Genomic DNA, 15,228 nt, shown 5'->3' with positions numbered 1-15,228 from the left:
GCTTGCTTTTTTTCCTGATTGTTCAAGATTTTAGCCCATTTTTTCCTGCTTTATAAATTTTATGTAGGATCTCAACAAATTGAAGAATTCTAGTTAGCTATTCTTCGGTTGACAATCTTCCCAATCCTATTCATTAGTGAGTCTGCTTTTTCTTTTGCATATTTGTGAAAGTTCATTTGATTATTGAGCCTATTTTCTAATATGGTTTCATTATGGATTTTGATTCCCTAATTCAGTTTTAAAATGCTCCATATTATCTGAATATTACCATGAATCATGCTACTTTTTTTTCCCTGCTGATTTGGTGGTAGGCATGAACAAAGCACAGCCTGGGTTCTAATCCCAGATCTGCTAAGGAATAGGGGATGCTTTAGGAAGTTAGTTAATCTTCTTTGTTTCCAACCACTCAAGTATAAACTGTATATAATAGAACCTATCTAAAAACCATGTCATGTGGGAATTATCAGCTCAATTAAAAGATTGTACATTGCAATTATATACAGTATTTCCCATTTTCTTACTCTTAGTTATTTCAAATATTTCCTTTAGACTTCTTTCTTTAGCTGGAATTCAGTAATTAACAGAAATCAGTTCAACACCATTTTGGATTAGATAAACTTTAAGTGGCATCTGTAAACATATTTACATTATACATCTTTTTTTTTTTTTACATTATACATCTTTCTTAAAAGGTAAGTTGAAGCTTACAATTAGCCATGATAGTAGATGATAATAACTAACATTTATTGAGTACTTATGATATGCCAGATACTTTACTAGGCTCTTTGTAGTGGGATATAAATTTATTCCCATTTTATAAATGACAAAATAAAGGTTACAAAGAGTTCAAGGGACTTGGTTAATATTTCACATCTTGTAAATGAGAGTGGGGTCTTGAAACCAAGCATTCTGAGTCCAGAGCCTGTATTCTTACTATCAAAACTTATTAGAAATCACTAATTACAAGGCTGGAGTTGGTACAGTGTGTTAAGACATAACATTTGACATCCTTAAAGCTTCTAAACTTGAAGTAAAATTAAAATCTTGTAAAACCACTTATCCGCCTTAAAGGCTTTTCAGTGACTAATTAATAAATATTTCCCCAGCATTATATACATCTACAAACATCGACCCAGCAAACACATCTGAAAAGGCCTTTGATTATCTCAAAACTGAGATAATCCTGCTCAAGGTGACACCAAGAGACAGAGAATATTCACTTGGCCTCTGCTTGAATATTCTCCTCACAGGATGTACACCACCTTAAAAGGCAGTTAATTCCATTTTCAAGCAACTATATGCATTCAAAAAGCCTTAATTGCTGAATTAGCATGAAATGTTAAATTAACTGAAACTGGGCATGCATTCTGACTCCTGTTAGTCACAGCTTTTTAGTTTACTCACTTAGCCCAGAGTTTATTCTACCTCACCTAAATGATTACACAATAAAGTAATCTAGAGAAGGCCATGACATAGAAAATCTGCTGTTTCTAATTTCATACATTATCTACTTATTACCCATTTATTTATATGAAGGAGAATTTCTATGTTAATAGCCAGAATTCTGGAGGCAGATTTTATGGGTTTGATTCCCACTTTTACTACATACTACCTGTGTGGTGTTGGGCATATTATTTGACTTTCCTTTGCTTCATCTTCCTTGTCTCCAAAAAGTGGAAAACCATCGAAGTAACTCATACGTTGTTTGGTAAGCTATAAATCAGCTTAATAAAAGTGAATGACTTAGAACAGTGCCAATGGACTATAGTAAATATTATGCAAGTATAAGCTATTACTGTCTAACTAGGGTTTCTCTGTCTGTCTTTCCATCCATCCATCCATCTACCAATCATACAGCCATCCAATTACAATCTCCAGCCTGCCCTTCCCCAGTCTTCATCTATAAAAGGATTTAAAGTAATTATTTATACTTCAGTGGGCGAGGGAGAAAGAAAAGGGGAAAAAATAATACTTAATAATTATCAGAATAGTGATAGCAGTGTAGTTTCTAAAATTCTCTGAGTCATTTAATAAAAACTCTCAGAAAAACTAAGTTAGCAAAATCACAAACCTTTGTACGATATATACAACAAAATCAGATACAAAGTTCTTCCTCTTCTCCTTTCTTACTCCTCCCTTCCTCCCTGATCATGTAGTTTTAAAGTCATTAGGTAGGACACACAAAGGTAGCTAGCTGACCAAGAGGATATAGAAGGAGCCATGAGAGGCCAGCATGGGGTATCAGAGCCCAAGAACAATAAGATGGATGTCCATGTAGAGGGCGGCTTGCTATAGTACATCAGGACCCAGGTAGGAAGGAAGGTGTCCATGGGTGGTGGGGACTGGCAAAAAGCTTCAGAGCCCCAGACAGTCAGGAGGGTGTTCCCTTGGTGAGACATAAAAGGTACACTTCTTGAATATTCTCTTAATTTCATCTGTTAAGAGAATATAAAATGTGCAATGTTGACTTTCTACATAGCAACACTGTCATCTAGTCTCAACTATCCAAAACTAGAGACACAAGTTTATGATCTTAAACCACTCTGAATTGGATTTGGCACAAATTAACCCTGAACGGGCTTGGGCTCTATGGACTCTAAGTCAATGACTATCTGTTGTATGCAAGGAGGAGTCCACCTTTCTTGATTCCATCCTGTCCTGCTAACTGTCACTCTGCAGAGACTTATATCCACCTGCTGCTACACATTTCTATAACGTACCTGTCTACTTTCTACTTCAGCCTACTTGAGATCTCCTAACTCTATCATCAATTCAATTTCACAACACACTGCTAGCCCAAATTCAGGTTAAAAAATGGTAAGAACCTGGCTTTTAAGTGGTTTGTTTGGTCCCTATGCTAGGAATGGTGTGGTCACCTGGTTTTGATACCTGTCTTTCCCCTGAACCTTCCTTGTGTCATCCTACCAATCACGGTCAGAACTTTGGCAATCCTTCCTCAGATCCCTGACTTAAAATCTTCTTTGTATTTGTATCTTAATCACCTCAAGCTCATGGGTGCCAAATGAAGTACCACGCTTCTCATTTATCCTGTAATTGCTCCCTTTTCCTTGGTCACATATCAGGACACCAGTTCCATACCCTTATTTTACTTCAACAAATATTTGACAGGTACCCACTGGTAAGCAAAGCCCTGTGCTTGGATTGGAGATTAAGCAGTAAACCAGTCAGGAGTCTCCACCCCCAAGGAGCTTGCTTTGTAATAAGCAGGACAGACATTAAAGAGCTAATGACTCCATTGCTTATTACTTCATTAAATGTCACAAAGGAAAAGAACAGGCAGAGGGACACCGAGATTCTGGTGAGCCTGAAGCTTAAACAAACTGGGAAAACTTCCTTAAGAAAAAAATTAATTAAAAGTACAAATACAGGGCACCTGGGTGCCTCATTGGGTTAAAGCCTCTGCCTTCGGCTCAGGTCATGATCTCAGGGTCCTGGGATTGAGCCCCGCATCAGGCTCTCTGCTCAGCAAGGAGTCTGTGTCCTTCTCTCTCTCTGCCTGCCTCTCTGCCTACTTGTGATCTCTCTCTCTGTCAAAAAAAATAAATAAAAACTTAAAAAAAAAATTACAAATACAAAATTTAGGTACAGGGCCTTGGAAGTGACTTGGGCAAGTAAGGGCCTTGAAGCTTATGTTTCACTAGTTTTAATGGTAAATTGGCTTCTGAGGACAGGAGCTCAGAAGGAGCAAGGCAGAGGATTTAACCCACTAGTCAGGGCACTCAGAGTTGAGAAAAAGAACATACTGTGAGCAAGAGAGAAAATTCCAGGCCAAGGGAACAGCGAAGGCTCTCAGTTGGGAGCATGTCAGAGGAGTAACAAAAGACCAGTGGGTGTCTTAACATGGACAGCAAACTGAGGATGACATTGGGGAGACAGGCAGGGGCCAGACTATGTAGTAATTCTAGGTCAAGTTAAGGATTTCACCTCTTAGGAGAAATAGTGGGAAGATTTCGAAGGGACTGAAAGCAAGGAGATGAGTGGCGCTGTCTCAGATCAACTGGGATTAGGGTGGCAGCGATACCTATGGAGACACATTCAATGTATACGCTGCTTCAAATTTGATGGCCTTACTTGCCACACAAACTTTGGCCACTAGCCTAAAAAGGGACTTCAGTCCCTGTGGCTGTCCTGGCAACTTCTATATTGCCAGCTCTCACAGCTCCCTCAGCATGAAAGCTGCGCTTTGCCACAGCCGCCGGCGTACTAGTCCCAGTGACAGCTCCAGGAATGCCAATGCCCAGCCAGCCCTGACTTTTTCCCTCCAGTCTGGGTTTAGATCTCACAAAATCTCACAAGAAACAGCACACAGGAAACACTTCACAACACGGTGTGGCATTTCACTTCCTTAGCAGTGGACCCCAAAGGGACAGGTTACACAACCCTCCAGAAATGTGGAGGAAAGGACAGCTCTGGGGTGTGAAATTTGACCAGTCCAAGTAAGTAGACAGAAAGGAAGCAGTAGGTACATCTCTCACCCTTCTTCTCCTCTCAACTGTTGAGAGGCAGGATGATTTCACATGGCACTCTCTGTCCCATGTGACTGAGCCATCACCTCCTTTTCCTTGGGAAGTGGGAGCCAGCTCTGTCATGTACCACACAGGCTCTGCTTTCCCTTCTTCCTATCCCATTTCCCTTTTCTTTCCACTCATACTGCTCTGGGGTTGTAGCCTTCAATCAAGCATCTTCACGTGAACTTTGACATGGGCTATGTTTTCTAAGCTAATGTACATTAAGAAAGAAATGGCTCTGAGATCTATTAAAATGAACTCAAGATCTATGCGAGACCTGATATTGTGAGTGTTCAGTATGGTTCAGTTTGGTGTCTTTCTGATCTTTTTGAATGGTATCGTTTGATACAGCTGAGGCTGTATCTTATTCACTTTTGTTTTTTGGCAAGAGACCATGCACGCAGTAGGTGCTTCATAGATCTTCCTTTGCGTGGAATTGGAATAGGTTATCTATGACCCAGAAAAGGAAGAAATCCTGTGATCAGATACTGAAAATTGAGCAGACCCTATAATGCTACTGATTTGACACTAAACTGTGAAAACTTTTCCAGAGGCCACTTCTTTTTCCTGGTGTTTATAAAACAACAAATTCAAACCAGGTTGAAGAATGCGTAAAAGATGACATTAAAAGGCGCCTGGGTGGCTCAGTGGGTTAAGCCTCTGCCTTCAGCTCAGGTCATGATTTCAGGATCCTGGGATCAAGTCCCACATCGGGCTCTCTGCTCAGTGGGGAGCCTGCTTCCCCCCCACCCCCCCAACGCTTGTCTCTCTGCCTACTTGTGATCTCTGTCTGTCAAATAAATAAATAAAATCTTAAAAAAAAAAAGTGTGGTCATTCCTGGGTTAGAGTGAAAAGGAAGGGTTGGTTCAGTATGGTTCTATTTCTAGAAGAAAACAAAACTTTCTAAAAAATATGCACATGATAAAGAAGATACACTGGATAGACATTAAAAAAAAAAACAGCATTCAGTTGAATTTACCATATTTTAAGAACGTACCTAGCTTCTATTTTTTTTTTAACTGCTCACATGGTCTTAAATGTTTATTCAGAATAGTAAAATACAGTGGTAGCCACTGGCAAAATAAACAAATAATAATGATTGTTCTTATGGAAATTTTCGTTCTAACACAGTTTCTCTGTCTTTACTTTTTCATGCTCTGGTATGGATCTGGATCTGTCCTGCTGGTACACGTGTCATTTCTGTTTTCAGATATAACAGTAAAGAGCTCATAACAGATTTCCTCAGTTCCCTATCACGTAATTCAAAAACCAATCTATGATAAGGAGAAGAACTTCATGAATTTAAAGTATATTCATCATTACATTAAGTCATTTGCTGAACTTAAAACTGGTTCTAGAACAGCTGGTGTGATATCTCCGATTTCTTACCACCCATTATCACCGCCCCCAAAGAAATGTACATTGTAAGTGGTACAGTAACTTTGGCTTGAATACTTTTTGTTTTTCTTGGTTTCTTTTAATGTGGGCTCTCTCTTTTTTTCTTTCTTTCTTTTGTTAAAGATTTTATTTATTTATTTGACAGACAGAGATCACAAGTAGGCAGAGAGGCAGGCAGAGAGAGGGAGGGGGGAAGCAGGGTTCCTGCTGAGCAGAGCCCAGTGTGGGGCTCGATCCCAGAACCCTGAGATCCCCTGCCGAAAGCAGAGGCTTTAACCCACTGAGCCACCCAGGCGCCCCTAATGTGGGCTCTTTCATTGTAAAAATAACCTGTTTTAATCTGTTCTGAAGCATGCATTCAGAAAGACAAAACGAACTACTGACTCTACAAAGTGCTACTGCATACCTACCACAAGAGTTAAGATGAATCCTGCTACCTAATGTTGCCCTCCAGTGGAACGTGCAGGCCTGGGGAGAGCTCCTTCAGGTGATACGCTCTGGGACAGCCCATATTTTTAAGATTATAGTGAAGATTTTTTTAAAATTGACATTATCTATAGATTGACCTTCTGATATGTAGATTGCTTTCCTGGGAAAAGATTCTACAGACTGGTTTGACTGAAAGGAAAAGCATAACTTTTTCTTTTTTAAAAAAAAGAATTAAAAAAAATAAAATAATTTTTTTTTAAAGAAAAAAAGAATTATTTCCCCCCAAGGCGCCTGGGTGGCTAAGTCCTTAAGCCTCTGCCTTGGGCTCAGGTCATGCTCTGTGGGAAGCCTGCTTCTCTCCCACTTCCCCTGCTTGTGTTCCCTCTCTCACTGTGTCTCTTTCTGTCAAATAAATAAAATCTTTAAAAAAATAAATAAAATAAAAAATTTCCCTTCTTTTCTCCTTTTTTCTTTCCTTTCATTTTTGTTGTCCTTTTTCGTTCTTTTTTTTTTTTTTTTTGCTACCCATACTTAGAAAATGATATTAAATAAAACTGAAATTCAAGAAATAGATACAAAATGTGAGAAATGTGGGGCGCCTGGGTGGCTCAGTGGGTTAAAGCCTCTGCCTTTGGCTCAGGTCATGGTCTCAGAGTCCTGGGATCGAGCCCCGCATCGGGCTCTCTGCTCCGCAGGGAGCCTGCTTCCTCCTCTCTCTCTCTCTCTCTGCCTATCTCTCTGCCTACTTGTGATCTCTGTCTGTCAAATAAATAAATAAAATCTTAAAAAAAAATGTGAGAAATGTGAAAAGTATCTTTAAGTTGGTTAGTATGTTACTCATTAAAGTTTTTAAAAGTAAAATGCGGTTATTTAAAAGTTGATGCTCATTACTGAAGAAAATATTTATTTTAAAGTATTTTATTCTACAGAAAGGCAGAAAGGCAAGCAGCGTGATAAAGCCATTCATCATCGTCAGCTTAAAATTGGCAAAGCTCATCGCAAGCACAGGTTCTGTGGAAGATTTCATGGCCAATTAGGTAAATACACGTGTAAAGTGACCTCGGCACCAAAGATCATGAAGCCAATTACTGACCATGTTTAATTTTACCTCCTTAAGTGCCAGAAGTCATTTTTTTCCCTCGTAGTTTTAAGATAGTCAAATAAAATGTACAATTTTTGAACACCATAGAAGGCTTTATAATATTTTATAATGAAGTCATTAGTATATAAGTATTGTTAGATATAGTCTTCTACTTCTCTGAGAGGTTTTTAAGAAAACTCAGCTAAAGCTGTCTAGAAGATTTTTCATGACAGCGTGATGGACATAAGTGTACAAATTTAAGTATGTATTTTTCTATTTGAAATACAAATTTGAGGCACATGGTTAGCTGTTTGCATTTATGCAAGATTCAATTTATATTATGGAAAACCTGCTGACTAGTGTTCCATTCCGGAGCATTCTGTCCTACCATTTTATGCATGTCTGTATTCAAACTAGAATAGTATTAAATGAACAATTTATATTTTAAATATTCAAGAGTTTTATATTCAAAATTTCTTCTCGCTGTCAAACGAGTTTGCCTAAAGGCAAGGTAAGATCCTGTTACACTCTCAAAGGTAGAATTAAATTTTATCATGGCATCCATCATAATATACATTTTGCTTAATATGCAAATAAAGAGTATATGGATTCCAGGAATAAAGGACTTTTAGGTAGTGTGTGAAATCCAAGGGACCACTTTTATAGAATAGATTCCTTTTAAATTTACATTTCCATCATTTTAATGAAAACACAGGGTAAACAAATTATAATAGAAATGTTTTAAGTTACCATTTTCCATTCAATTTTACTTCTATGGGGCTATTTTTCATGGCAGGTCTTTATTTAAAACTAATAAAAATGGAAGAGAAGAAATAAAATAAATATATACTAAAGAAATCATTACCTCAGCCATTTTGGAGAGTTCCATCCAATCATTCTTGCTATAACTGCACATGATGCTAGCAATCACAATCTTTGAGAAGAAAAAAAGGAAAGAATGTCAGTTCCAATAGTTGCACGTAAGGGTGCTTTTGCACATAAGGGTATATTAATATTTACACACATATGTGTATAATGATAAGCTGTATCATAAAAATTAGTTTTTTATCTGTTGAAAGACAAATTATTTAAAAACAGCAGTGTATTACGGTGAGGCAAAGGGTAAGATTCAAGGCTTCAGACTTATGTTAGAGACTTTCTCATTTATTATCTTTGAATTTTTTTAAATTTTTGAATGTTTTATTGAACAAATTTGACACATAATACATTGTTTAAATTTAATGTGTATACTTGTGTTACTTTGATACATTTTTATACTTTAATATGATTACTATTATAGTGATATTTATCACATTACAAAATTGTGGTGTAGTATCCTTGTTTATATTAAAGACCAATTATTCTTCATAAATAATGGAATCTCTATTCGAAGTCCAAATTTTGCTGAAAATTATTTTTAGTTTGGCATCATAATCATAACGCATTAAAAGACATTGATTAATATCACTGTATTCTATCATGAGTTATATACTGACTTTTAATTGTGTAAATACTACCACTTATTTTTTTATGTGTTCTTTTTTTAAATTAAATTAAATTTTATTTTCACTGTTCCAAAATTCATTGTTTATGCACCTTATTACATTTGAATTTTTATGTAAGTTACTTTTCTGATCCCCAGCATTCTCATTTTTAAAATGGAGATAATGATACTGACTTTGCCAACCTCCACAAGTGATAGTGGGAATTAGATAAATTTGTGTATGTGAAAGGGTTGTCTAAATTATACAATGACATGGAAATCTTCATTAATATAATTACTGGTATAGCTAAAAGTTTCAGGATATGGAAAAGAAATAAATTAGTGTCTTCTTCAATCATATCTTATTACAGCACAGATAATAATACCTTACATATTCATAGTGCATTATACTTTTAAACTTGGTTAAATGTTGATTATTTAACTATAGTATTACAGTAAGCCTGTAATAGAGGCTATACAGAGTAGTAGTTAGTACTACCTGCTCCGAAGCTGGAATGTCCAGATTAGAACTCTGACTCTATCACTTACTGTGTGGCCCTGGGCAAATTATTTAGTTTCTTCACTGGTTAAATATGGATAATTGTAATACTCGTTCAGAAAAATAATAACAGAAATTACTAAAAACCTATATAGCTCTTATGATGAACTAGGTACTGTTTTAACGGTTTTTACTTCACTTACTTAATCATTCCCGATATTAGTTCTCCCATTTTACAGATGAAGGTGCTGAGGCACTGTGATGAAAAAGTCACATAACTACTAAGAAGCAGAGCCAAGACTCAGACCCAGGCAATTTGACTGGGAGTCTGTGCTTTTAATCACTAGATTTTGCTGGCCCAAAAGAAGTAATTAATACACATTAGCAATTTTTTTATTATTAATATTTAAAGACTGAGATTGAGACAGGAAGAGTTTGTGCCAAGCCTAGTGGAAGAGTTCAGTAAAAGTCCTTATGCTCTCACCACATGCAACCTTTTTTACTTATGTGTAGAAAACAAAACAAAACAAAGGTATGTTGGAAAAGTTGGATGAATGCATTTGACATTGAGAGAAACAGAAAATAAGTTGTGATCATCTTGGAGAGAGTTCTGAAAACCAAAAAGACAACGAGCTTGTCTGTAACACTGAGTTAATTTTTTCTCTCCTGAGAGACTATCATCTCCTTGGGAGCTGGAACTGCCCTGCGTCATTCATCATCTTATCTACAGTAACCAGTAGTGTCTGGCACACAGTAAGACTGAGTGAATAAACGAAGGAGGTTGCCAAAGGTTTAGGGAGTTGTTTTATCAGCTCACCTTTTAAAAGTAAGCAAAAATGAATATCATGAGTCAGAGAAGGGAAAAATAAACACCTAATGAAAACTGTTGGCAAACAATTACTATGAGTCAGATTGAAGAGTGAGCAAGGCTAAGGCAGGTGTTGGTCTTGGTGATGAGAAAAGGGGTCAGATGTTAAAATACACAGGACTTGTGTCCTAGAAGGAGCAACCGAAAGAGAGGAACCAAAAGATCTGAGTCTGAATCTGATGGAGAGAAATCTCAGAACATGAGTCAGATAAAGGTGGGACAATGATGAGAAATAAAAAGCCAGAATCAGATAGATTCCTCTTTGGAGAGGGGGAAAAAGGGAAGAAAGTAAATGATGAACAAAGGAGGAAAACTGAGAATGCCTAATTATTTGGGGATGAGTTCAGAATTCAACATTTGTGTCTAATGGGAATGCAGCTTCTAAGAATTTGTAGAAAAATGTAATAATGATCCATGGCCTTTTCTCTAGTGGCTAAAAGAAAGGGCAGGGGGAGTCAAATTCCACGCTTGTCCATTTGCAAACTAAGAAAGGGTCACCAGCATACATTATGAACCTTCAGTTAAGAGATGATCTTTCTGCCCTTTCCACGTGATCTGCAATCTCAGGGACACTCTGCCCCATTCCCCAGTTCCAAACAGACCAATGAGGAATACTACAGGGTACACCAGATCTTCCATGACCAAACTAATACCTCCTGTGAATATCCCTTACATGAAAAAATAAGGAACTGCATTTGAGAGGAAAATCAACTAGGGGCGGGTGGGACAGATTCCTATTGTCTTCAGTGGCTTTAAGGTCAAAGAAAAACAAAACAAATTTTAAAAACAAAACAGTTAAAACAGGTACCTGGATGGCTCACTCAGTTAAGCATCTGTCTTTAGCTCAGTTCATGATCCCAGAGTCTTGGGATTGAGCCCCACATCTGGGCTCCCTGCTTAGTGGGGAGTCTGTTTCTCCCTCTCCCTCTGCCTGCCACTCCCCTGCTTATGCTTTCTCTCTCTCTGTCAAATAAATAAAAGTCTTGGAAAAAAAATTAATACAAAGATTTAGGAAATGGGTGGAGTCAAAAGATTTTAGCCTTAGATACCAGTTCTTCTATGGTTAAAGTGACAAACAACAGACCACGGTTTTTAGGGAGTTTTATTACTTAAATCAAGATAAGACAAAAAATTAAAATTAAAACTAAACACGCCTCCAGTGATGACAAAGTAATCCCCACGTTCACATTCCCGTACAAATATGAAGTGGGTGTGAAATCAGCACAATGTCCTCCACTCCAGTGCTACTCTTGGGCAGCCATGGGGGACAACAGGGGAGAAGATTCTAGTGGGCAGGACCCAGCTAGGCAGATAGGCTGATCAAAGAAATCCACTGCCAGGGAACTAATGTTTACTAGCACTGACAACAAGATATACTATATGCTCTCAACTAGTGTCTAACCTGGTTCCACTTTACTAAATAGTCATTAGCACTGATTAAACTCATCATTTGCCCTATAAGTCCTAAAGATCATGAGAAGCCACATTGGGCTTGAGAAATAAATATTACCTAGAGAATTGTCCTGAACATCAAGAGTATTGGTGCCACCAAATGCCTGGGAATGCAGTGACTGAGTATGATTGTGGGTGGGCTGTCACTGAATAGGGGTGACCACACGTGGGAAAGAAACATGATGTGAAGCAGAGGTTGGTTTTATTTGTGTGCTCTGAGCAACAAAGCACTACCCTGTTCTTCTTTCCTCATTGAAACAGACTCTACATTCTTGCCCCCAAAACTGATGAAGTACCTCCAATAGGGCTAATCATAGTGAGCAGCTACTCTGCTCTCACCAAAGTCCTGTCCAGGAGCTGGGAAGGAAAATGACTCTTTCCCTCTTTGGTTCCTAAACTGGAATGAAGTGTGTTCAGAGCAACTGGTGACCACTGACTGACTCCTCACTTCACCCACCCTGCCACCTCCACCCAAAGCTAGTTGCACTAGGGAAAAAAAAGCAGAGACAGGAACATAGAGAATGCGCGATGGGAAGAGACCCATGCTACGGCCACTGTTAAGCCAGGTGTACTACTAACGTGTCTGTATGTGTAAACTAACACCACTTTTGGCTTAAGAAAATTCACGTTCCGTTTTGGTTTCTTTCACATAGCATCTTGACAACTATTACATGCAAAACTTAAATTGGCACTTTTGAAATAACTTCCTAAGACTTTTTTTTTAAAGATTTTATTTATTTATTTGACAGAGAGAGAGAGATCACAGGTAGGCAGAGAGGGAGGGGGAAGCAGGCTCCCCGCCGAGCAGAGAGCCCGATGCGGAGCTCGATCCCAGGACCCTGAGACCGTGACCCGAGCCAAAGGCAGAGGCTTAACCCACTGAGCTACCCAGGCGCCCCACTAAGCCATTTTTTTGATAGTCAAATATATTTAAGGGAAAAAAATAACTTTATACATTATTCTTAAAATGATAAATTGTCTTCATAGTTTAAATATCCTTAATCTAAAAACAAGGGATGTTTTGGGAAAATATGTGGTGACATTCTATTTCACTGGAATAAAGATGATCCCCAAATCACTTTATTCTTTATTAAAAGACATTAAGCTTTTTAGAAGAGTCAGGAAATAAGATATTAACACTAAAAGGATACTGGGCATGATTTAATCTTTCTTTCTTTTTTTTTTTTTAAGATTTTATTTATTTATTTGAGAGAGAATGAGTGAGAGAGAGCATGAGAGAGGAGAAGGTCAGAGGGAGAAGCAGACTCCCCAAAGAGCTGGAAGCCCGATGCAGGACTCGATCCTGGAAGTCCGGGATCATGACCTGAGGCGAAGGCAGTCACTCAACAAACTGAGCCACCCAGGCGCCCTAATCTTTCCTTGATAATTGAAAAGTCCTTCCATGTTCTATTGTGCTTGGGTTTTAGTCAAGAACCGGGTTTCTTTTCCTATGAAAAAAGAGGATTGACAGATTTTGTATTGTGAAACATCATGTACTATTACTAGAAATAAATATCCAGAGAAATTTCTTTTTAAATTGAGTAACTTTTGCCTATATTTAACTTAAATTATACCATTTTAGGGCTCCATTTTTTAAAGATTTACTGGCTTACTTTAGAGAGAGGTGGGGAGCACAAGTGGGAGGGGCAGAGGGAGAGGTAGAGAGAATCCCAAGCACACTCTGCACTGAACACGGAGCCCAACATGGGGCTCGATCTCATGACCCTGAGATCATGACCTGAGCTGAAACCAAGAGGTGGACACTCAAATGACTGCACCATGCAGGTGCTCCAGTGCTCCATTTTTTATAACTCATATTTTAAAACATTATTGGAAGAGTTCATATGTAAAAGCCAAATGCTATGTAGTTTTGAACAATATCCTACATTTTATGATATACAGTCCAGTTGGAGATTCAAACAATGTCATTTAGTCAATTAATAAGTATACTGAGCATGTACTATGAGGTAGACAGCAAATGACATACATAGGAGTTTAAGACATGGACTTAAAGAGTCTTTTCTATTGAACATTCAACAAGTGTTTCTTGTACTATATACTTGTATCTGTTCTAACTCAAAAGTGATAAACAAACAACCCCCCCCAATCCCTGCTTTCCTGAAGCTTACATTTTAGGGAGGGAAAATAATCATAACAAGTTTAAAAAAAAACACAATTGTTGGGACTCTTTCCAAGTCAAGATTATTGTTAGGAAGGCATAATAGTAGACATCATGAGGGTGCATAGTGCCCTATCAGACAACGGTCAGTAAAGGGCTCTGTAAGTTGAGTCATGAAAGATAAGAAGGTACCTTATGCAGAAGAAAGGGATGGAGAATTGGGTGACAACTGGCATTCTAAGTAGAGGAAAGTACCTGTGCAAAGACACTAAGGTGGGAACGAGCATGGCATATTTAAGAAAAATTGAAGGCCATGTGAATGGAGTTTCATGCTAGGGCAAGAAGAATGTAAGAGAAAGTGAGAAAAGCAGGCAGAAGTCCTATCTCTGGGAGCTGAACCCTGTGGGAGTTTGGGTTTTATTATAGGTGCAACAGAGGCCAGTGAAAGATTTAAAGGAGAGTGATAAAATAATCTGATCTACAGGGCGCCTGGGTGGCTCAGTGGGTTAAGCCGCTGCCTTCAGCTCAGGTCATGATCTCAGGGTCCTGGGATCGAGGCCCACATCGGGCTCTCTGCTCAGCAGGGAGCCTGCTTCCCTCTCTCTCTCTCTCTCTCTGCCTGCCTCTCTGTCTACTTGTGATCTCTCTCTGTCAAATAAATAAATAAAATCTTTAAAAAATTTAAAAAAAATAATCTGATCTACATTTGCAAAAGATGCTTTTCACTAACTTAGAGGGAATGGAGTGAAGGTGTTTTAGAATGAAAGCAGAGACAAGTTAGGTTGAAATAATGCTCCTTGCATCATATCCATGGAGATGCAGAGAAGTGGATGGTTCTGAGCTGGAACCAATCAATAAGACTGGTCACTGGTCAGACTCAGGAGATGAGAGAAAAGGAAAGATGAAGGATGGCCCCTAGGTTACTGAGATGGAAGAAGGCCTATGAAAATAACTAGTGGGGGAGTATTAAGAAGTTTTATTTTAATATATTAACATAAAATGTCTAGTAAGCATCATTAGTGAGGACATAAATTGTATCACTGTATACATGAATCTAGAATTCCCCAAAGACTACCCTCTTTAGGGTGTACTTTTTAAAAACTTCGACACATAATGGTATTTAAAGCTACCTGGTTAGGTAACTTCCAAGGGAAGATATGCCACCTGAGAATGTGATGTGACAAATGCCAAGAGGAGGAAGTGTTCCAAAAAGTAGAAAAGCAATCCATTCTGGTGATACTTCTGAGAGTCTGCATAAGAAAACAGAGAACTGACCATGTGATTTGGCAATACAGAAACCACTGGTAGCCTTTACAAGAACGGCTTCAGTGCAGCAGGGGGACAGCAGTCAGACTGGAATAATCTGCGT

The 15,228-nt window shown here is 38.3% G+C and overlaps 1 protein-coding gene across 1 annotated transcript in view; it reads right to left on the bottom strand.

The window, feature by feature from the left end:
* Positions 1-15,228, bottom strand: part of DPYD (dihydropyrimidine dehydrogenase) — an 853,664-nt gene that overhangs the window by 299,940 nt on the left and 538,496 nt on the right. Inside the window, exon 15 of the mRNA XM_047727240.1 lies at positions 8,304-8,372. Coding sequence (XP_047583196.1) covers positions 8,304-8,372 — 69 coding nt within the window. The remainder of the gene's footprint in view (positions 1-8,303; positions 8,373-15,228) is intronic.

This window comes from Lutra lutra, chromosome 4 (genome assembly GCF_902655055.1).
Source record: "Lutra lutra chromosome 4, mLutLut1.2, whole genome shotgun sequence".
Classification (NCBI taxonomy): Eukaryota; Metazoa; Chordata; class Mammalia; order Carnivora; family Mustelidae; genus Lutra; species Lutra lutra.
The sequence above is the reverse complement of the archived record's forward strand: the minus strand, read 5'-3'. Positions and strand labels throughout refer to the sequence as shown.